General features: G+C 44.6%; 1 protein-coding gene across 1 annotated transcript in view; it reads right to left on the bottom strand.

Annotated features, from left to right (window-relative positions):
* Positions 1–21,111, bottom strand: part of LOXHD1 (lipoxygenase homology PLAT domains 1) — a 155,874-nt gene extending 134,763 nt beyond the window's left edge. Inside the window, exon 1 of the mRNA XM_083816422.1 lies at positions 19,120–21,111. Within this exon, the coding sequence (XP_083672548.1) occupies positions 19,120–19,150 (31 nt within the window). The 5' untranslated portion in view covers positions 19,151–21,111. The remainder of the gene's footprint in view (positions 1–19,119) is intronic.
* Positions 21,112–22,790: the final 1,679 nt, after the last annotated feature.

Below are 22,790 nucleotides of genomic sequence, written 5' to 3' on the forward strand. Positions count from 1 at the left end.
AACCATCACTGCCAAGATCACTGAAGTCTGGCATCCCCCATCGTCGTGCCTTATGGACAAACCAGCAGCACTGCATACAAAGTGCTCAGCGTCCACCCCTGGAAGGGAAGACTGCAGCCTCAAAGCCCTGCATCTCCAGGGAGCTGATCAAAGTCTTGCTTCCTTGCATGTGAGCATACATTTCTCGTGGACCTTTGCAGTGTCTTTATCATCATGAGCCACCTCGGCTTTCCTAGTCATTTACTGTCACGCAGAACTGTCATTTAAACAGTTGTATGTATGGAGTTGCCTTATCTTTCATCCTCTATGAAACACTCCTGGGAACCCTGGAGATGGAGGCTGAGTGAGCACAGCGTGTCAGGTCTGGCTGCACGCTACAGCAACACTTCCAAGAGACAAGGAAAACCTGCTGTAGGATTTGCTACTCTAAAGGGATGATACCCAGTTCTGAAATTCTGCTGTGAGAAAGAGGGGTTAAAAAAAAAAAAAAGTTTCTCACCAATTGGGCCTAGAAAATATTGTTCACTGACAGCTATGCAAGCAGAGAAGCCCTGAGAGGTCCCACGCGAGCAGCACTTCGCTGTGGACCAGCACAGGAGAGAAGCAGCTCCCCAGCCTAGGCTGGGCTCTCCCCAATCTGCCACCACCCCGAGTGGCTCAGGCTGGAGTCACCAGCCGGCAGCTCTCAGTTCAGCCAGAAGGAAGACTTGGTTCATGGAACAAAAGGATCTGGGGAAAGAAATATTTTCTTTCTTCCTACCAACCCATAGATACCTGTGGCTTTGGGAGAAGTGACCCAGAGAGCAGATAGCAACGCTTGGTCCTCTGACCCAAAACATGAGGAGGAGGATAAATAACCATGCCAGCCTCCCTCCTCTGTATCACAGGTCAGTCCTTGGAGATATCCAGAAGACATCATGGGGAAAGAGAAGGAGTTCTGGAAAGAGATGGAGTTCCTGCAAGGACTGGGTTTCAGGCCTCTGACATCCATCCTAAGCCTCAGCCAGCTGGGACCTACAGAGCCTTTAGTGACAGGTAGGGAACCAGGTGGCAATATCAACAGCCTCTGGATGCCTGCTTTGCTTTAAATCTACTGCTTGAACCATTAACCTCACATTACACAGGGTGCCCTGTTTGTAGCATTATTGGCAATTCAAGATGTACTGCAGAAGAAACTTTGCAAATACTTATTAATAACTGTCCTGGTTAACACCAGGATCACAGGAACAGGCAGGAGCTACAATGGAGTTAAAAACTCCTGCTATCTCTGCTATAATTGCCACACTATCACGCAGTCAGTCTTTTGCTTTCCTGTCCCTGGGAACCGGATTCACCTTGTTCTTCAGTCATCAGTCGAATGCGACAAAGGCAGGGGGAATCCTCCTCTTGCTTGCTAGTACAATAAGAGGACATCAGATGACACAGATACCATCAACTCCCTGCTTATAAAACATCTACAACATCTCCCTTCTTTTCACAGCAAAAGGAATCATGGCTCACGGACTGAAAAGCATCTCTACTGCATATTCACCAGTACCAAGGGCAGCCGACATCCCCAGAGCTGTGGGGAGGCTGTTTGCTTGGGCTACACATTTCCTGGAAGCCTGACCAGCATCGGTCCCTCCAGTCAGTGGTCCTTTGGAAGAAAAAACAGCAGTGGCCTCTAGGACCAAGTCACAAATAAATAAATAAAATCTACTGCTTTGAATCAAAACGCAAAGATCAACGGGATTGCGCATGGCAGAGGGAGTAGTTGCAACCCAAGCAAGAGAATAGGGAAGTTAGAGCTTGCTCCTAAGCTTTTGCTTTTCATGCCAAATGGCCCACAGAAGGTTTTCACTGAGGAAAACCTCAGTGGGTCATTGTTTGGGTACGTCCTCCCCAATGCCTTTCTCCCCTCCCTGCCCTCACTCCCATAAATATCTGGAAAATGAGCGTGTAAAAAAACCTGATCCACAGCTGAGGAAGGAGAGTCCCTGAACTAAAGCAGCAACCAGTGATTCACTCTTGGGACGTCTGGCCACATGAAAAGTTTCTTGGGGGCCCTGGAACTGTCACTATAGTTAGTGTTGCAGCTTTTGGCCCAAGTTTTTTTAATTTCTTATGGGAACTATGAGAATCCAGTCCCTGCTTAATTCATTTCTCAGCATACTTAACCACAAGCTATTACCTCCCCTCGAGAAACTGTTGACAAACTAAGCAGAAGACCATGGGGAAACTGTTACAAACTTTTGCTGGAACTTCTCCCTTTGTAATGTGCAGAAGTTAATATCTCTCTACTATTAAAAAAATAAAATGGTGGTACGAGGGGAGAGAAGTTGTCTCAAAGAGCCATCACAAATGAAGCAGGTTACGTGTATGGCCTGAACATTGTATTCATAAGGATTTTGCTTTACCTGCACGACAGCTTTTAGATCATTTTCCCTTTCCCAGTACATCCATAAGGCACCGCTATGGAAGTCATCGATTATAGTTAACATATATCCACCCCACAAGTGTGGATACCTCACAAGACTCCTTAGGCACACCCAGTTCTCCAAATTGCCATGCACAAGGTGTGTTATTGCCCCAATTAACAAAGTGCTGAGAGGCTAAACACCTTGCCAAGACCCAGTTACACAGGTAATGGGGAGCTGGTGTCACCCCTTGGCAGTCCTTTACCTCTCTGCTGTGCACCCTGATAAGGAGATAACCCCGCTGTGCTTGGGAGCACCCTCCTTCCTACCCAGGGCTCTCAGACAAAGTGCTCAAGTACAGATACAAAGAGATAAAATGCTCCAGCCCAGCAGATAAAATGCTCGAGTACAGCCTTTTTCCAGAAGCTACCTCCGTGTAGATGGCTATGACCCTTCTCTAGACCATGCTCTTCAAATGAAGCAGAGTGCATCACCTAAAAACCTTAACTCACTGAACAACTCACCAGGCATTGATCTAAAGTACCCTGTGCATATAAAATAAACTATTTTATCATACACAGTACTAAGGTTTAGATACAACTAGACATATTTCCCCACCTATTTGGTTACTGGCAACAGCAAAAGAGTTTGTGTGCTGAGCATCTTGCTACTACACCCATCCTAAGCGGTGCACTGCCTGCTCGATCCAGTGGCTGAAGTCACTGGCACGCTCCTGCTGCATGCACGCAAGCAGGAACGCACATCTTGGCTATGTACCCTGCTTACACAGGGGAGTCTGACTGCTGATCCAGCTTCTGAACAGCACCACAGTGCAAATAATGTTAATTAGGAGAACGCAATTACAGCAGTACCACGCACACAGCAAAGAGACTTCATAAACTGGAAAGCTAATACAGACACAATCTGTCGGTGCCATCTCACACAGCAAAAGTTCTCATTTAATTAGAAATACTCCCCACAAAGGAAAGACAAGTGCCTGCACCCCCAGGAAAGGTCCTGGGATGGACATCCACAGGGCTAACAGCACAACTGCCTGCTCATGGGGGGAATGAGAAACGATGGAGCTGACCTTTTTTTTTGTTGTACTCATCCTCTGTTGCATTGGAGGAGTCTGAGTGATAGTCCCGAAGCTCCTGTTCGTACAACTCCAAAAAATTGTCCTCTTTCTTTCCTTTCTTGGACTTGTTACTTTTCTTCTTTTCTTTGCTCTTTTTGCCTTTCTTCTTCTTCTTCTTCTTCTTCTTCCTGTGCTCATAGTCCTCTTCTTCCTCACTGCTGTACTCCCTTCGTTTGTTTTTCTTCTTCTTTTTCTTCACTTCCCCATCATCCTCTGAGTCCTCAGACTTTGATTTCTTTTTGCTTTTCTTCTCCTGGCTTTCATCATCCCCATCTTCCTCCACTACCTCCTCCACTACTTCTTCTTGCTCCTCCTCCTCCTCTTCTTTGTTCTTTTGGGTCTTTTCTTTCATAGCATTGTTTTTTCACCCCTACACTTTAAACAACGCACCACAATTGCCTTGACTTGACTTCTGCAACCTGTCCTGGCTCCTCTACTGATTGCTGAAGTCCTTCTGTCCCCACCTAGGGCCAGGCTGCCCTCATTTCACAGTGCTCTTCCTCCTCCGTGGCTCAGCGTATGTCCTGGAGTCCTGTGCCCTTACCAACAGCTCCCCTGCTTCTGACTCCTCCTGCCTTCCTTCACCTCCTTGAAGGAGGCAATTTCCTCTTCCTCCCCTTCTGTCTCTCTTGCTCTTTGGGTTTTCTTCTTTTTCGCTATTATTTATTCATCGGTCAGTGCTGAGACCTCTCTTTTTCCAGTGCCACCTTGGGCCCTGTTCAGGTCAGTTAACAATCTGGTTCTACTCTATCCGGATGTGTCGGTCACGGTTGTAGCTCTTTGGAAAATGGCTCAGACGAGGGCACATTGTCTTGTTGATTCTTCTCTTCATGTGCCAGCTGCCAAGGGGCAAGAACAGGAGCATTTTTCCTCCTCACAGCCTGTAACAGCTTCAGAAACCTCATGAAAAATTACTTAGTGTTACCCAGACATGTGATTGTAAGACAGACAGGCAGGTGAAAAAGGAGACCCACCGAGCAACCATATCACGCTGGTCTGCATTTCCTCTCCATTATTCATGGTGTCAGGATCACCTTACTGATAATGGAGGTCTCAACCTTACTTTTTTTTTTTTTTTTTTGACCAGACAGGCCAGTGGCCATTAAAAACAAACATCTCCAGGATCTGTCTGGAGACTTCCATCCCACCAGCAACACACTACTGCTTCCAGCAACTCCATCCCCTAGATAGCAGGCCATGTCTCCAACCAAATGAATTCAGTGTTCAGTAAAACAAATACAACAGGCAGAAGACGACACTGCATGGGCTGTACACAAGATGTCCTTATAACTGCCCATCTTGGTCAACCAAAGAAATAAAACTTAGATTAATAACCCAAGCACAAGCACAAACATACCCTTCTGGCAGCTATGACAGGCAAACGTTGAGGTGAGATAGGTGGAGGAAACGAAAAATAAATGATGCAGCATGATGGTCAGAAGGACACTGCAGCACAAAGCGTGCCCAGCACCTGGGGATGTCAGCATCAGGCTTGCCCAACATCCAGCACATGCAGCAGGGGATAAACATGCAGCTCCAGCTGCTTTCTCTCCCAGGACAGGTAAGGGAAGGACAAACGGGACTGGGTCACTCTCAGCTGCAGTTAGGAGCAGATGATTTACAGCCTGACAAAGTGGGAAGAACCAAAAAGAAATGATTTCTTATTCAAAGTTGCTTTTTGTTCTTTCCATAGAAAATGAAGCTTAATTAAGAACTGAAGTGGAAAACCGTACTCGCTTCCTCCAGCGTAGCTCAAGCGTACACCAAACAAGGCAGGCAGCCTGGCACTAAATCACAGTAATGCAAGGAGCCAGAGCTGAATTTATGGCAGGGCTGTGGAAGGATGATACAGAGCCTCCTGCCACCACTCACCCTACCTGTGGGACAACTCAGCCACATGCTCCTCAAGTGATGAATGAAGTGGGATGTGCTGGATGGTTTGCTGCCCAGACCAAGGATATGGGAAATCCTGTGTGGTACATCAGGAGGTTCTTAGATAAGCCTTTTAAAAGTCTTCTTAGATACATTTTGGGGTTTTCAGCAGCCCACCCTCCCCAGCAGCATTCAGCAGGCACCAGCCTGCAATAATTTGAAGCGAATAGTTAAAAATGTACCATATATATTTTATGGTCTCTGTTGGAAAGGGAAATCTTTCTATTAAACACCATAAAGCAAATTATTCAGAGACAGCTTCCAAGTAGGTTAAAGCACAGGTTTGAGACAAAACAGAAGCATGACTTTTCCAAGGTCTCAAAATCATACCAAGTAAAAAAAAAAAAAAAAAGTCCTTCCTTATGATACAGCTTTCTCTTGCTGAAATCCTGGGACATGCCTTAAATCTGCTGCTTTATTTCCAGGTCTCTGTTTTCTGGAAAGTAGCAGAAAGGCACACGGAGCCCCTTTGCATGGCACCTCTGATAAGCATGTGATAGGTGGCACGGCAGGGATGGAGGGGGTGCTGTCCCTGGGGGAGCACACATGGGTGCTGCCAGTCCCAGAGGGCTCAGGGTCCAGTGGGGTGGATGATGACCCAGAACATTTTCCCAATTGTTTTGCAGCAGTGCATTCAATACCACTACCTTTCCCCCTCAGGAACAGCCCACAGCAGACAGAATCAGGCAGAAACTTTTCAGCTGGAAGCCGAGTATGGACTGGGGTTGCAGAAAAGCCCAGCCTGCCTGCCAAGAAAAATAAATAAACATCAGAACAAAAGTGAGCCTTCAGAAAAAGAAAAATCCTGGGGGCTGTGAGAAAAGCAAAGCTCATCTCCCTGTTATGCTTCCAGAAGGTAAACACTTCATCAAGCTGAGTCCCCAAGTGCTGCTGCTCCAAACAGCTCCAGTTCACAGCAAAATGCTGACAGCACCAACCCTAGGGCCTAAAGGCAGTGTTGTGATGACTCAGAGCAAGCCATCCAGCTGCAGGACTGGACCCTTTTGCCCTAAAATACTTCTCCTAGTGTTATTTCCTGGCCATCCCACAGTAAGGTACCCACCCTTGACAGCAGGGCTGTTGGGGGAGGAAGAAATGCCGCTTCCCCACAATGCTGGGAGACTTGGCTGTAGTGTTAGGATGCTCAAAGCATCTCTGGGAGCAAATAGAGCACCAGCCCAGGCTGTATATTCAGGGATGCCCTATTTAATGAGTGGCATGCTAGAAAGAAGCAAATCCCAGGTGCTAAAATTCACTTTTCAGATACCATGGGACCTACGCAGCAGCTGTCCCAGTGGGGTCCACCTCTGAGTTTCCCCAGTCAGCACACTTTGCTTTCCCCTGGTGCAGCAGAGAAGCACCTCAGGTACAAGCCAGGGAAAAAGAAACAAACAACAACAACAAAAAAAGCCATTTATCATGTAGCTAAAATGATTGGGGCTAGGGGCGAGAAAAGATATTTACAACGTCTCATTCAAACTTTGCTCCATATGCTTCCTTTTTCTGTTGTTTTAATTAAAGAAATGTGCCGAGAGAGCTCCAGCTCGCTTTTGTTCTTTTGGTGAATAACAGCTGGGAGAAGAACAATGGGGTTTATTGGTGCATAAAGAACTACCGGGAAAGCAACCAAGCTATTGGTGAGGACCATTAGTTACAACTGTCAACAGTATTTATTCTGGTTTAGATTCTTACCATGCATTCAGCAGGAGCTTCCCCAAAACAGGAGGTTCTCCCTAAAAGGCTGAGGCCAGAAGCCACCAGAGAACCAAGAGCAACTTGCTGCAGACTGAGAAGTTGGAGTTGGGCTTTGAACTTTTTTTCTGGACTCCTAAAACCCGTACAACAATTGAGAGTGGGAATGATCCCACCACTTAAGGATACCTTTTCCTTAGTTCATTCTTCATGTTTTTCCTATTTTGCGCTTATCACCATAAAATACAGATGCCCTGCAACCAGGCATAACGCAAAGAAATCCCACACCCTAAAGAAATATCTGTTTTAGCCTCCTTCCCAAGGCAGACACAGTGACGCCTCTTGCTCCAGGAGAGGTTATTTTTCAATATACGCAGCTCTGAACTACTGTCTGATTCGCATTGCACAGTTGTGGGTTAACTTAAAGGAAAAGTTGGTGTCTGCATGTATGGCCCATATTAAGGTGTTCTTTTGGTTAGCAACGTGGATTTGGTTACCCATGGGGATGAAGGTAAAGAGATGTTGAGCCCAGGGCTCCGGCCAACCCCAGGGGCTCAGCAGTGCAGGCAGGGCTGGCAGTCACTGCCTCAGCTTTAGCACTGCAGGATTTTCTTTTTTTTTGTGCATACGCTTGGCAGCAGAGCAGGATCTTCCCCCATCTCTGGATAGTTTCTTGAAAATGTTCCCTGCAGCCCAGTATGCCATATGCATATAATAGATGTATACACACAGCACATCTCCTTTGGAAAATAGATGTATTTAATGCCACAGAAATGAATACCAAAGGATTCCTTTAATGGAGCCATTTCATTTCCCTCTCATGTACATGAGTAATGCACAATATTACACCAGGCTGGAGAGAGGAGGTGCTGGGGGAGCCCCTTGCCAGTGTTGCAGCACCAGTCATTAGATTTAATCAGACCTCACGATGCCTAGAAGAGCTTTGCTTTTTCTTCCAGCCCCCAATTGACTACTCACTTTTTTTTTTAATAACATTCAAATAACAACAAAATCTGCATCTGCATTGCAATCCCATCAGCCCAACAGATCACCGAGAGGTGGTTTGGGATGCCGGGTTACAGGATCCAATCCATCTCAAAGACAGGCTGGAAAGGTTTAATACGTCCATGGGCTTCGGGGGAGCTCGCTGCCTTCAAGCATATGGGCATAACGGCCTCTGCTGGTAAAGCAGTGTTTAGCCAGGAGAAATGTTGCCCTAGCAAAACACCACGGGAGATGCTGCGTCCCATCAGAGGAGCAGCCTTCCCTGGTGCCCAGGAGTCCATCAACAGGGACATGCTTACAACCCTTGAGCCCTCAAAAGCCTGAAACAGCAGCTCCTGTAGCCATCTCAGAAGCAGGACTGGAGAAATTGCTTTACACAAGGTCATTTTTTAAAAGCATTGAAAACAGGAGGGCTATTAACAGAATTTGCATGAAAAAGGAGCCAGTTATTAACCCTCAGAGAGCCAGCTGTTAAAATGAGACAAGTACACTAACTCTTTGAAAAACAGGTCGTTAAAGTTGGTGTATTAAATCCACATCAGGACAAGGATTTATGTGACTTCTACAGTGCAGAACGAAGTAGCTGCCATTGCCCAAATGAGCAGATGCCAACCCTGTGTGCACAGACCCCACCAGCATCCCCAAGGTGACACCTCGAGGAGCTCCCCGGCACCCCCCAGGACACAGCCAGGCAGGTGTTAAACATCCACCGTCCAGCTTCAGCTGACAGATGAGCTGCAGAGCTCAACATCAGCTCCATACCCAAACATTTCCCAGAGGCTTTTAACCCTAATGGCATTTCTGATTGAAGTACGGAGGTGCTGGAAGAGTGCAGTGCTCTCACCTACTTCTCCCTGGGGCCACAGTTCCTCTGATTTAGGGCACCTGCCAGACCTCTAGGATCTACCCCATATACTTACAGCTGGCAAGTTATGCTTGCAGGAACCCATTAAGGCTTATTCACACACAAAATGTTTTAAAAGCCGCAGGAGAAAGCAGCATCTTAACATTGCAGCACCCTTACAAGAATAAGTGTGTAATGCCGGTGGAAGAGATGTTCTCCTTTATCAATTTAATTCACAGGGCTTGAACTCAGCTAAGAATTAATTAGCAACAATTAAAATAGATTGAAATGTGATTATGGCTTATCATGTGTCCTTAGAAAGTCAAGCTGAGCCCACGCACGCTCAGCAAATACAAGAAGCTCAAAATGTCTCCTTGCAGCTCTTTACATAAACAGGGGGGTCTCAACACTGATAAAACAAAACTGAGTGCTAAAGTAGACGTGCAGTGTGGGTTTGGGAAGAATGTAATCCAAGCCTTCTTGCTCAAGAGAGTTTTGCAACATGAGAAAGTGTGAAGGGAGCTGACTGCATTTTCACCAGCTTCCCCGACCGCCTTTTAACGAAGCGATAAGGAAATAAGCCCCACAGAGACCAGGAATTTCAAGTGGACATAGATGCACAAGGGACTAGATTAGCAGCTGGTTTAAACTGCTTACAGGACATTGCTTCTCTTTATCCCAGTTATGCAGCCAGCCTTAATTACAGCATTAACTACAATTATTTGTGTTGCCCATGATTTCCTACTGAAGAGGCTTTTCCTTTAAGATTCGGTTCAAGTCCTGCTCTTTCCAGAAGAATGAGAGATTCAGCCCCAAGACCTCATATTCTTGTATAATTTTTGAAGACAGTACACATTAATCTGGCCACAAAAATTGGGAAGAGAGCTTCTGGCCACTTCTGTATGAAGTGCTAAGCACCTCCGTAGATTGCGATGCTCCTTCATCTTGTGCAGGAGTTATTTTAAAATTCCTTCCAGAAGGGAATCGAGCTACATCTTCATATCCTAAAGATTTCTGACCTATCTGTTCTGCCAGGCAGCTATAAAATCCAGTGTTTCTTAAGAACTGTGACTCACATCAGCTTTAACTATTTCAAAGGATGCTATTCTTTCTCCCCGCCAGTGAACACCACCCCAGATCACATTAAGAGGCAGCAGCAGCAGCAACAGAGACACCTGGAGAAAAGCAGCAATCTGCAGGCACTGCATCAGGGTAAAGAAACAAAAACATTCAGTTTTACAAGGTATTGAGGATGGTGAGATTTAAAGCATGAGTAGAAACGCTGAAGTCAATGGGATCAGTGCCTGAAGCCCCTTGGAAGCAGATCCAAGCAAACCCAAGAGCTTTGCTCCCATCCCAGTGGCCCTGAGCACGTCACCGCTGTCTGCATTCCCATGGCTGCTTCTCCCCATGGAGCCCAAGCACTGCTCTGCCTGCTCGTGCCCAGACCCACCCTCTCCTGCTAATTCCCAAAGGACAAGGCTGCATTTCCACCCATCTTCCACCTGCACCTTGAGGAGCATCTGCAGCACTTCTTTGCCATTTGGCCCTCACCTGCAGAGAGGATTGTCCATTTCATTGGCCTGACTGCTCCAGGGACTACGTCTTCCCTGGAGGAGTACTACAGAAACAAGTTACAAGCTGAAAGGCATGTTTAGGGAGCCCCAAGGTGGACAACTCTTCTGCAAAAAGACTTCACCTGCACTTGCCTTCTCATTCAAAGGCAGGAAGAGGAATTTGGGACCGCACGGTGTAATGGCATTAGACTGAGATGCACAAAAAAAATAAAGTATTTTCACATTGGCTAAGAGAAACTAGGTCAAGAGGGAGAAACATCAACCACCCGCCATCCTTGCTAGGGCAGATGTTACCCATAGAGGACTAGAGATCAGAGAAGAGAGGGAAGAGGAGTCAGGCAGGGCGGACCAAGGAAAGTGATTCTCCCATGGATTAAGAGTAAAAACACCTTCTTTGAAAAACACAATAATTAATGGCATTCATTAGGGAGCTAGCCAGGAAACTAGGTAATTTAATTTCTCAAGTATACAATGTCAGGAAAGATAATGGGCCAAAAGCCAGTGCTGCTAACAAGGTGAAACCTCTTTCATTTATTATCTGAGAGGTGGGGAAGTCAAGCATGAACATCAGAGTGCAGCTAGAGAAACCAGATACACTGAGCAAGTACTAAATTATCCAAATGAGTCCATTATACCTATTGCTGTCACACACCACCCAAGGGAGATGGGAAGCTCTCCCAGCTCAGTGATGCCAGGGCAGAGGTTTCACTGGGCCAAACATCACACAGAACAGGTTCTCAATTATAGAGAAGGTAAGGGTAAAGGAAAAAAAAAAAAACCTACCAACCAGGACTTTGCAGTGGGAAATCAAGAGGAAATAATTAAATTCAAATAACATTCCTCTAAAAGATGTTGATGCCTATGAAATGCTGATTTAACCAAGAGCGACAAAAATCATTTAAAATCTGCAGGCAAGTTTGTGTTATTAAATACACAGGGAGGCTGGGTCGGTTGTCCCTGCCAAGGGATACCCCATCTTGACTGTTTTGGGAGAAACATGGTGAAAAAAAGAAATTGCTCAGGTCAATGTTTTTTGCCCTCAAACATAAAAGTGTTGGAGACTATCAGCCTTTGTCATTTCTGGGATGAATCTCTAATTTTCTTCCCAAAATTGGAAAACTTAAGCTGAAATCTATCCTTACAGCAAGGAGTCACACCAGAGAGCTTTGCCACCCTCTGAAAATGTAGTCCGAGGCCTGGGGAGATAACAGGCTTTTATGCAGCACTTGCCCAGGCTGATCTTGCCCAGGAGCCAGACCTCACCCTTCTTCCTCAGCAGGAGAGCCTGGAGCTCGTGCCTGGGGCTGACCCAGCCTTTCCTTGCCAGCAGGCAGGGAAGAAACCCCAGAGCACCAGGGAGGCACCTGGCCAGAGCTGGGAGGCTTGCTTTGATTTGGCAAGGCAAGGTCTCAGCTCTACATGTGCCTTACAGGCATACATTTATTTATTTATTTTAAATGAGCTTAGAAATGGCAAAAGGCTACCAGCACAATCAGTCTAGGACACCAAGATGCTTTAAAAGGAGTATTGAACCAAAAATAAGGCTCTGGGACAGAACAACATCCCCCCCAATTTTACAAGGTGCCAGAGCAGTATACATATTCCCCATATTCTTTACGGAGAAACCCAAGATGGTTTCACTGTGCTTGCAGCACAGGCTACAGTGATCAGCAGGAATGGAAGTGCCCCAAAGCAAGCAAGTACGAGGCAATTCCATTCCTTTTCCAGCCCTAGAGAAAAGTAAAGATTTTTCTCTTTTAAAAAATTGTCAGCACATTATTTTTTGTAATTAAAATGATGGCGCACCATTAAGCTCTCCTAATTCATAAGAAAATTCACCGTAACATTATAACCAACAGGGAAAATGCTTTCTTTTGTTTCAGACAGATTTGAAATTACTTTTGGATATATATAATCCCTCTAAAATTGCCTGAATTCAGGCAATCTCACTGAAAACCCGTTTCATTTTTATATTCAGGAACAGAAAACCTATTCAGTGCTTACCTCCAAGGGAAAACATTACTGTTATCCAAAATGGCATTAAGATTTAATACAAACAACACAGTAATTCAGCCTTTTAAAATTCAATAATGGCTCCTCTGATTTGACATATAGTGAAGCTGATTGCAGAACTACCATTAACTTCAGTGATTTGGCTGTGAGCTTTCTGACGGATTCAAAATTACATCCAAATCACACAACATCATTTATTATGATGTAAGCTATTATACAGTAAATTAAAACCAAAGCTAACAGATGTTTCTACAGCTCAGTTTTACTTAAAATTTACACAACTAAAACCCACCATTTTTAATTTTTTTTTTATTTAAACCTAGGTAGAGACTACTGAATCTAAGTACACTTAATATTTAATACAAACAGTATGATCCCTCAGAGAATTTAGTGCTGCCAACAAAGCCAGTACTGCTGTTGATATTGCTCAGCAGGAGGAAGTGTTTGCAAAGCTCAGGCCCATAACTGATGTACCGACAGCAAACACACGGACCCCCGTGTGTGCCCTCCAACTTCAGAGTTCAATTTCTGAGAATCAAGCTGGGATCGCAATATCAGATTCATATACCAGAGACCAGAAGAGCAGCAATGATTATAGCAGCAATGATTAAGGCCCGTAGTACACGGCTTGCTGTTGAATTTGGGGCCACTTGCGGCAAATGTGTCAGTTCTCTAAGTGTGCCAATTCCTCTACCTCCTTCGCTAAAAGGTAAGGATCTAAGTCAATAAATGCAGAAGGGATCAAACACCCAGCTCCCCAGCTGCTGCCAAATCAGCCCTGGAACAGTCATAGATTTCCTCTCCATCACACCTGCAGCCTCCCCAAAGCCCATGGCAGGGCTGCCAGGATGTTGCTCAGCCTCCTGTGCATCCTCTGCTCCTCCTGCCCTGTGCAGAAGTGTTTGCCCGGGCACACCTCTGCCTTATCACTGTGGAGCACCTAAATGTCTCCTGCAAGTGCTGCTTCACCTTTTCAGATAGTCATTAATGTAATCAGCTTCAGAGAAGCCTCTACATACTCTTTCCCTGAATAATTGGGGAAATTATTTTTTTTTTTGTTATTTCTTATTAGCTTTGCAGTGGCATTAGCACTCCCAGCTGGAACAGGTCCCTGCTGTGCTGAACACTGCAATAACCACATCAAGAAGCAAAGTCCTTGCCCCAGAGGGTCTTTACGGACAGAACATATGGGATTAGTAGGGCAAACCAAAGCCACCAAGCAGGTGACTGCAGCTGAGCTGGGGACACCTCCTGACTCTAATTCCCCACCCCGTTCTGGTAACCACAGGGGCACCAGCAACCCAACATTTGCTGTCTTTACGCCTCTCCCCCACTGCAGACAGCCACCTGTGTGCTGGAAAGCAGGCTCAGAAGAGACAGAGATGCTCCTGACAAACCCCGAGGAGGTAAATGCCAACTGAGGAACTGTTTAAGCAGTGGCAGTTCATGAATAAGTCAGTCATGAGCAAGCTAAAGATTCTTACTAGAAGGTTTTAAACCACCAGAGGCAGGAGGGTCCCCAGAAGCAGCCCAACAGCCCCCAGAAGCAATGGTCTGCTCCTGTGGTCACACACACTGGCTTTAATACAGCAGTGCTTGTCTCCACCCTAGGACTTACCTTACTGCTGTACAGGTGGGCTGTATTTCTTCATTTTTGCGGTGGGGAGTGTAAAGTCCCATCACTGATAACAGGGGGCAGCCTACACAAGCAGCTCTGACCACAGCCAGGCTGCTGGCAGGCAGTCTACTGAGTCAAAAGCCCTACAGATACTTCACAGACAGCTGCTAGTGCCCGCTGGAGGACCTAGAATTACACAGCTACTTTCATCTAGAAACCCCAGCTTTCATCCCAAACCCACAATTAGCAGCTCTGTGCAGACAGGACTCAGAGAGGGACAGGTTGAACATCTTGCCAAAAATCTGGGCCAGAGCTGGGATCCTTTTTCAGTAGGCATCACTGTCTGTGCTGTTAAAAAAGCAACGTTCTCTCTCTCTTTGCACAGCACCTTGGAAGTGAGTACACCAAACATTTGGTGTTTTTCTTTCAGATGTGGGTGTTCAGCACAATGCCTCAGGCACTGACCGACCACAGCTGAAAGTCCTGTGCATCAGCTCTGCTGGAGGAGAGGACGGAGAGCTGAGAGCAGCTGCAGGTGTACCGAGTTCTTAAAAATATGAAGAAACAACAAGAGTCAAAGCTGCAGTTTTACAATCCTGTATAAACATGTACATTCTCTTCATCTTTTCACTCTTTCAAACACTAATCATCCCCAGAAAGCTTGTGACACAGGTAAAGGATGAATTTCCACGACCCTGTGTTAGAAAGCAACCAGAGACAGGATTTTGCAGTGCTTTCACAGGCTGGGAACACCATCAGTCCTACAAAAAAAAAAGATAATCTAAATTATGATATGGAATTTCAAGTGGTACCTGTGAGTCTGCCTACACATGACACATGCATGGGCTGAAAAGGTTCATTTCTCTTCTCTTATTCACACTCAATCTGAGTCACCCAGGTGGCATTTCCTACCTTCTCGACATCCTCTTCCCAAGGAACTTATCTCGAAGCATTAAGGCTCTGCAGCACACAAACTAGACAGGCACCAAAAGAAAAAAATCAACTTCTGGCCAAAGTTTCTTCCCTCAGATTATTTTATCTCTGATGCAAGAATGGAGGGGGAGGAAATTCTTTTAGCATAAAAAACCTTGGTGATATTATTTCGGAAGATTTCTGCCAAAGAAGATTAGAGACATTGTTACAAGCTGCCAAGAAACAAGAGGGCATGTGTACATATGCTAGTCTGGGAAAGGATAAAAGTAAAATAATTGCGGCTGAACTTGCCCAGATAACAAAAAATAAATACAAAACTTTCTATTAAGCTGACATAGAAATAGAAAAGCTCCAGGAGTTACAGGGATCCAGACCTAGCCCAAGAAATATTAATACCCCTTATCTGTCTGTGCCATGGATTTACTCTCAGGCTGTCAGAGTTGATCTAGTTATTTCCTGCAGGAGTTGCCACTTGCTGTACTTTATCTGGATGTGGCTGTAAGCAGCTGTCAGCATGCAAATAAACTTCCCCAGCATGCACTACAGCACTTGAATTTCCTCTGCAAGCACCCTCTGCGTTATTTGTCTACAGGTGATTCCATCCTCAGCTGCACAAGTGCTCTCCATCCCAAGACAGCGAACAAGCTGCAAACGTCTGCATGCACTGCTAGTGAACCAGGTAGCCAGCCCACCCTTGGTTTCATTTCTGAGCCTGGTTGGATTTCAGAGGGGATAGGGAATCAATCGCCCTCTTCCGTTACAAGCCCAAAGGGCCTTTCAGAGATAAAGCCCTGCATCGAGACACAACAGGCCTGGCTACCTCCTGCTGGCAGAGACACTCGTAACTTACCTTACAGCACCCCAAGGTTAATGCCTATTTGTACTGGCACCTCCACCTCCCATGGCACACAGCTGGATTTCAGCCTGGTGATTCCAGGCCCTATTGCCTGTACACAGAGGCAGGTCAGATGGGATGGCGACTTTTATACCTGCTGGTAAATGGCTTTAGAAACAAAGCTTCCAGTGTTGGAGAACTCAGCACAGTCACAGTAATTGCTTATCTCCTCCACTGGTGAATCTCACCTTTTCATTTCTTATTGGAGTTCATCAAATTTTAACACCCCACATCACTTTTTGCTTGACTTTTGACGCCTGCTAGACTGAAGCAGGACCAAGCCTGGGTGCCCAGGAAGGCACTGCAGTAGTTCATGGTAAGCCTGCTTTCACACCTCTGGACTTCTTTCAAGTCACTGCATGTATTAAAGATGAGCAGAGAGATTTTTCAGCCCATGAAATGTGGATGAAGATCCAGAAGTACCTGAGAGCCTGCCCCAGGTTTTGCTCCAGGCCTGGTGTGCTTTGCCTGCTGAAGAACCTGGGCAGAACCCCCTGCTGCTCTGCACTGTAGCATCAGGCACACAGCTCTCAAGAGGAAAACAAGGAGTGATTTTTCACGCTCTAAGCTTTGAAAAGTCCAATTCCTGGAAATGTTATTTAAAGCCCTGCTATGACTGTCTTTGCAATGGACTGCAGCACACAGAGGACAAACACCAAAGAATGAGGCAGATGCACGATATCAAACAGGTGACATAATTGACTACAAAAAATTAGAGGGCACCTTTATGAGAAGGAGAGGGGGAAGGAAGTGTGTGAGATTACCACACACTCCCAATCTGGGAGTCATAAATCAATCCTAATCCATGCTGAGATCAGCTCTACCAACTAATTGAACTGAAAAGCAAGCTGAAAGCAATCTAAATCCTAGCATTTTCCAGGGGGCAAAGGCTCCGTTCAGAAAGCACGTCCACAGCTGATCAGCTCTAAGCATGTAATTAGAGCCACAGGGTAAAGTCCTGGCCTTCACAGCAAGCTCCTGCGGAGTGGGATCCAGGCAGGACTTTGCCTGTCAGATTTCACGAGTGCTTAGAGACTTCCCTGAATCCAGGCAGGAATTTCAGCTCCTCACAGAGAAAGCATTTGTGCGATTTATTTCTATTCCCTTCACAAAGGAGTCGCACAAAGCCAAAATCTCCAAATGCTGGTGTCCTACACTGAGGCACGTTTTGAAGTTTTTTTGCTAGAGCTGGACAAACACAGAAACTTCCCCTCTGACCATCCCTGCCATAAGCCCTGGTTCCCAGGATCAGGATCTCAAGGGTGAATTTGTGGCTTGGCTTGAGGCTTAACTTCCCCAAGCCCTCAAAATACTCAAGCATCTCCTTCACTGCAAACCTGTCAGCAGTCTCAGTGGAGCCAGCACTTGCCCAATTAAGCAGCTCATTAATTGTTATGGTGGATGAAGTTTGCCTCCTTTGCAGGGGGTGTGATGCTTTTTGCAGTACAAATACTGTTGGACAGGCAGTCACTTGGTGCATTCAGCTGTTTAACAAGACAACTAATTTTTCACTCTTTGCTTAAATTCTCCGAGTCGAAAGGTTTTCTGAAAATTTCCCCAGGACAACAATTGGTGGTTTTCCAGACAAAGGCCACCAGAATTTGCTGGTGTGTCACAAGAACAGCAGCCAGCATATGCCTGAGGGGCTCTGGGCAGAGCTGAGGACATGCCTCCTTCCATTTATCCCTTGCAAAAGTGTGGAACAGTCTCCAAGAATTAAAACCCACCAAAAAAAAAAAAACACCTGCCTTTGAGGTTACAAATAACAATGTAATATTTTGTTGAATTTATAAAGTCAAGCTATCAAAGAAAAAAAATTAGTCTCATGCCTGCGTGCTTAAACATTAGTATTTTAACCAAGGGTTAATACAACCATTAGTATTTTAACCAAAGTTAGCTCAGACCATGGTACCCCATGCACAATGGGAGGTCAACAACTAGGATCATGCAACACCATGTAGATCCCATCCTCTGCATGGGATGGAGACTGGCAACACACCTGAGATGTGCTAAATTTTAAGCCTTGGACCCCAAATTCTAAGCTAGGGATTTCAGGTGTAGCATTAAAGCTGTTAAGGAACAGGGCATTGCTCCAAAGTTCAACAGCATTTTTATCTGCAACACAAAGACAAATCTTGCTGTCATTTGAAAGACATCTTTTCACAAGAAACTACAAAGCAGAATAATTCAAATACACAAATGATAAAGGACTTGTGAAAGCATAACTCTTCTTGGTCTTTTGACAGAGATTTTTAAGATTCGCTGGCACATCACTTATTATGCAAATAAATAAAAAGAAATACAGCAGGAAAGCACAAAAGGCTCCTCACACCTTACCTGATTTACTGCCAGGACTTCCAGCACAGTTCAACACTCATTGCTAGGGCCAGATCTTCAAGGCTCCATTAGTCCACATTTTTATTTAAAATATCAAATTATAAACCTCTTATTTCACAATGAAGCAGCCTAGCCCACGTTCCCCCAGTCCTCATGGATTTGGGAGAGTTTATTAGAAACAAAAATTTTCAAATAATCATCAAAAAGATTTTAGCTCTCCATTATTAACTCAGGTAAATTCAGCCGCTCTGAGAGTGAAGCTGTGGCAGGGGAGCAAACAAGACTCCCTGCTCCCCCCTGCCCCAATTTCTGCCTGTTCTCAGGGATCTCCTCCACCTGTACTAACAAGCAGCAATCATTCTCACCCGTTTTCTCCCACAGAGGACAATGCGATGAGGCTCTGAAGAGCTAGCAGAGTCCCTCAGCCAACATGCTGCTAGTTTGGGTTTTCTACCTTGCTGTTAAACATTGGCATCAGGCTCAAGATAAACAGGAGCTGTTATGGCATTTCTTTGTACGCATCCAGCCCCAGAACTTTTTATCTGCGTATTCTAACTGCTCTTATTGATTTTATTTTTAGCTTTTTAATTACATCAGGAAGAAAGATTATAAAACTTCTGGATACACCTCGAATTGTTATTGGGTCTTGTTTGCTCACTTTCAGTAGGGAAGAGAAACGGGGCTGTATGCATCTACAGCTTGGAGTATAAATGACAGAAAAGTGAAAATCACCACCCACCAGCAGACTGGAGCTTCTCTCCCCACTGCATAACAACTGTGCCTGCGGTGCTCAGCCTGTTCCCTTCTTCAGCTGCTGGTTGCAGATTGCTAAGCGAAGCCACCTGGGAGGGAAAGCTTTCTTCCCAAGGCTCAGGTGTCCTCAGCAGAAGTGGCCGAGGCAGCCAGGAGGTGAGGCAGGGGCATGGGCACCAGCACGGTGGGTATTTATGTGCCAAGGGCAGTCAGCTGAGAGCCCTTTCACAGTTAATGAGGGCTTTAAAAAAATATGAAGCCAGAAAGGACCTATTGACCTCTGAGAGATGGAGGGGAGATGAAAAGAGGAAAGAAAGAAAAAAAATAAAAAAGAAGAATAACCAGTTGAACATTAACCAGTTTTTCTGCCGTCATAGGGCTCATCCATTTTTTGTTTCTCCCATTTAGCTCACCCTGTCTTTCTCTATATAGTAAGAACTAGAGTAATTTTAACTTTTTGTATAAGAGAGGAGCAAAACTCCACTTCTAACATCAGTACAAATCATAGCAAAAGCCTCTTCTCAAGGCACAGGCCAGTTTTTTTTGATGGAGACAATCCTACATAATGAACAACAACCTGAGTCATAAAGTTAAATAAACCTTAATGTATTATTTTGCTTTTCTTTATTCAGACTGGTAGATTTGCTCACTCTTCTCCACTTGAGCACAGATTTTCTCCCCTCTTGCCCAAGCATTTTCTAGATGGGCAAAGGACACCTGGGGAGAGCTGTGCATGATGGCCAGCCTTGCCTGCACTGGACCATTGACCACTTCACCCCCTCTTTGCAACAGAAGCAGAATTAGGTCAGTGCAGAATGCTCAGAAAAGTCTGATCAAAAAACTCTGGTTTGAAGACACCATCTGCAGTTCCTCCTCAGGTCACAACTTGCCAGATGCATTGTCTTTCAAAAAAAAAATATTAAAGATTTCACTAAAATTAAAATGCTACCTAAAGAAATATGGTTCTTGTTTCATGATGACCTGGTCATCACTGCCTGCCAAATGTAAACTAACGCAAGTGATGTCTCATGAAGCCTCTTTGGAAGAGCTACCTTTAAGGATTAAAACTGAACTTTGAAGACTGATGTTGCCTCAGTCACTGCTAATCCGATCACCTTTTGTGTTCATGTCCTGCTCAGTTTTCCCTTCAAGCCCTTATCCTGAGGAAATACCCCTAAAAAACCTCTAAGACTTATCTCTGTTATAAATAAAGCAGCAGCATTAATACTTGAAGTACTTAATAACCTTCTGTCAGGATACGACAATAAAGTAAATTAATACTCCAAAGTCCTGATTTTGATCTCACTTTCATTGGTTTTAGAGCACTAAAACTATTGGTATCATTTGGGTCATTTACAGTCAAATAACTGAGATTAGTCTGACCTTGCATTGCTCTAATAAATACATTACTGTAACAACAGATCTGGAGTCAAAAGAAGTTTGCCACTGGTTGCAACAGTAGCATGGTGTAAATAATACATGGATATTAGAAAAGCAATTACGTCCCAATATCAGAGCCCTTATCAGGAGCACATACTGCTCTGCAACACAAGCTGGCCTTGTCGGGATGAATGCCCGTGCTAAATTACAGTGTTACAGGTCAACCAGACATTCACTTTGTTTCTGTAGTTATGCATAACAGGAGACTGCTCCAAGGTTAAGGTCAGACTGATATGTATATATATGTACGTATACATATTTAATAGATCTCCGTTAGGACATGAGCTCATCTTCCAGAGAACACAGAACCCAACCTTGGCCTTGACAGGCCAGATGATGTCTCCATTTAACTCCAGTCCCTTTTGGGTGATGCACAGGATGGAGAGGGAAGGCACAATGAAGCTGTCTCAAAAAAATTGCTGTCAGTCTGATGTCATTTTAGAGGAACAAGGCCTATACCCAGCGTAAGCCCATAAACTGGGATGTGTTTCTACAAACAGAGCCCTGGCACGGAGTTCATCTGTGTAGACCTACAATGGAGGTGCCTAAAATTAGGAGAGGTGAATCTCACACTGAATATTGTTCCTTTGTATGTGTGGGAAGCGCAGACTCACCTTTTCTCTGTCCCTGTTTTTGTGCCTCTGAACTGAGGATACAAATACAAGATCCAGCTGAGTTCATTAATGCTGCTCAGGCCGTTGGAGATCTGTGGCCAAAGAGGGAGCCCAAATTCTCACCGCTCCATTTGTCGGGGTCTTACCACTTTGGAGCTGCTTCTCGTAAGGTCAACGAGCAAAACCTTGACCCCAGCTTTGGTCAAAGCCTTTTGTTACTTGGAGGAGATCTCGTTTGCCACTCAGAAAGGATGAAAGATTGCACTCTGAGATGAACCACGTTCAGTCTTCCTGTGCAAAGGTTATGACTGGGCTTAAAGAGAGGCGGTCAAGTCTAACAACCCAGATGGACCAATGTTATTGTACATAATTTATGGATGGATTAGAGGGAGCTTTTAACAAATTTCCGTCCTTTGCAGCAAGCAGCCTGTAATCTGCCTGTCCCTTTAAATTGCCATAATAATGGTGTAAAATTATGGAACAGAAAACAATAAACACAATTTACAAAGCCCGTCAGTGACAGTTGTCATAATAATGCTGGTTTAGATAAGGGCGCAGTGCCAAACTACTTTAATGTTGTCTGAAGCATCCGCCGTAAGACATATATATGTTTACAGATGTTAATATTGGTAGAAAATTATTTTAGGTGCATATTTCTGTTCAAACAACAACAACAACAACAACAAAAAGCAGTATGAGCTGAATGAACCAAAAACAAGAGAGAAAAAAATACTGTCTAAAAAACAATGTCAATATGCTTTCTGGAGGAAAGGAACAGGCACCTTACTTAAAACCTTGCAGTGCAGCAGTGTAGCATTGATGCCTTATGGGTAGTAAAAATATTTAAGCATTGTTGCTACTTTTTTATAACAAAAAAAATAACAGAATCAATAATTATTAACTATTTGTAATATATTTAAATTATTGTTAATTGATTATATATTATATGATGCCAGGCAGACAGCCCAGCACCCAACATTCAGGCTGCAGAAAGAAGGTGGAAAAAAACATTTCATAGCAAATATATGGATACATCAACAAGCTGTACAAACTCCTCAGTAACATACAACAAAACCTCTTTTTTTCTTAACAGTTCTCATTTTTCCACATCTCAGGCAGTGTTGTGCATGCACAGGGAGCAGTGTCTGGACTGGTCCAGGGCACAGGAGAGATACAGCCACATTAGCACAAAGTTCCACTATAGGTAACTTACTCCAGGTTTACTGCTATATTTGCAATTATTTTTTTCAGCTATTCACATTTCTGTTTCATCTAAAGAAAAGAAAAATTAAGTCTCCTGAAAATTAGTGACTCTTGAAGACGCTCCATGAGCTGACACTCTTTTATCTGTCCTCTGGAAGAAGATTATTTATGCAGCCACCAGTTTTGACTGCTCAGTGAACGCATTTTGTTTGCTTTTCCTGTTAGTTTTTAGTATAAAATTAAAAGCCAAAAGGCTAACAAATGAAAAAGCTGTTAAGGTGTAGGTTAATTAATCCCCAGAAATTGTCTTGCTCATGCAGCTACAAAGTTTGCTAATCATAAAAGTACATTTTTCAAGCTAAAACTTAGCAATATTCACTTAAAAATTGCAGTGGCGAAG

Source organism: Anser anser (assembly GCF_964211835.1).
Source record: "Anser anser genome assembly, chromosome: Z".
Taxonomy (NCBI): domain Eukaryota; kingdom Metazoa; phylum Chordata; class Aves; order Anseriformes; family Anatidae; genus Anser; species Anser anser.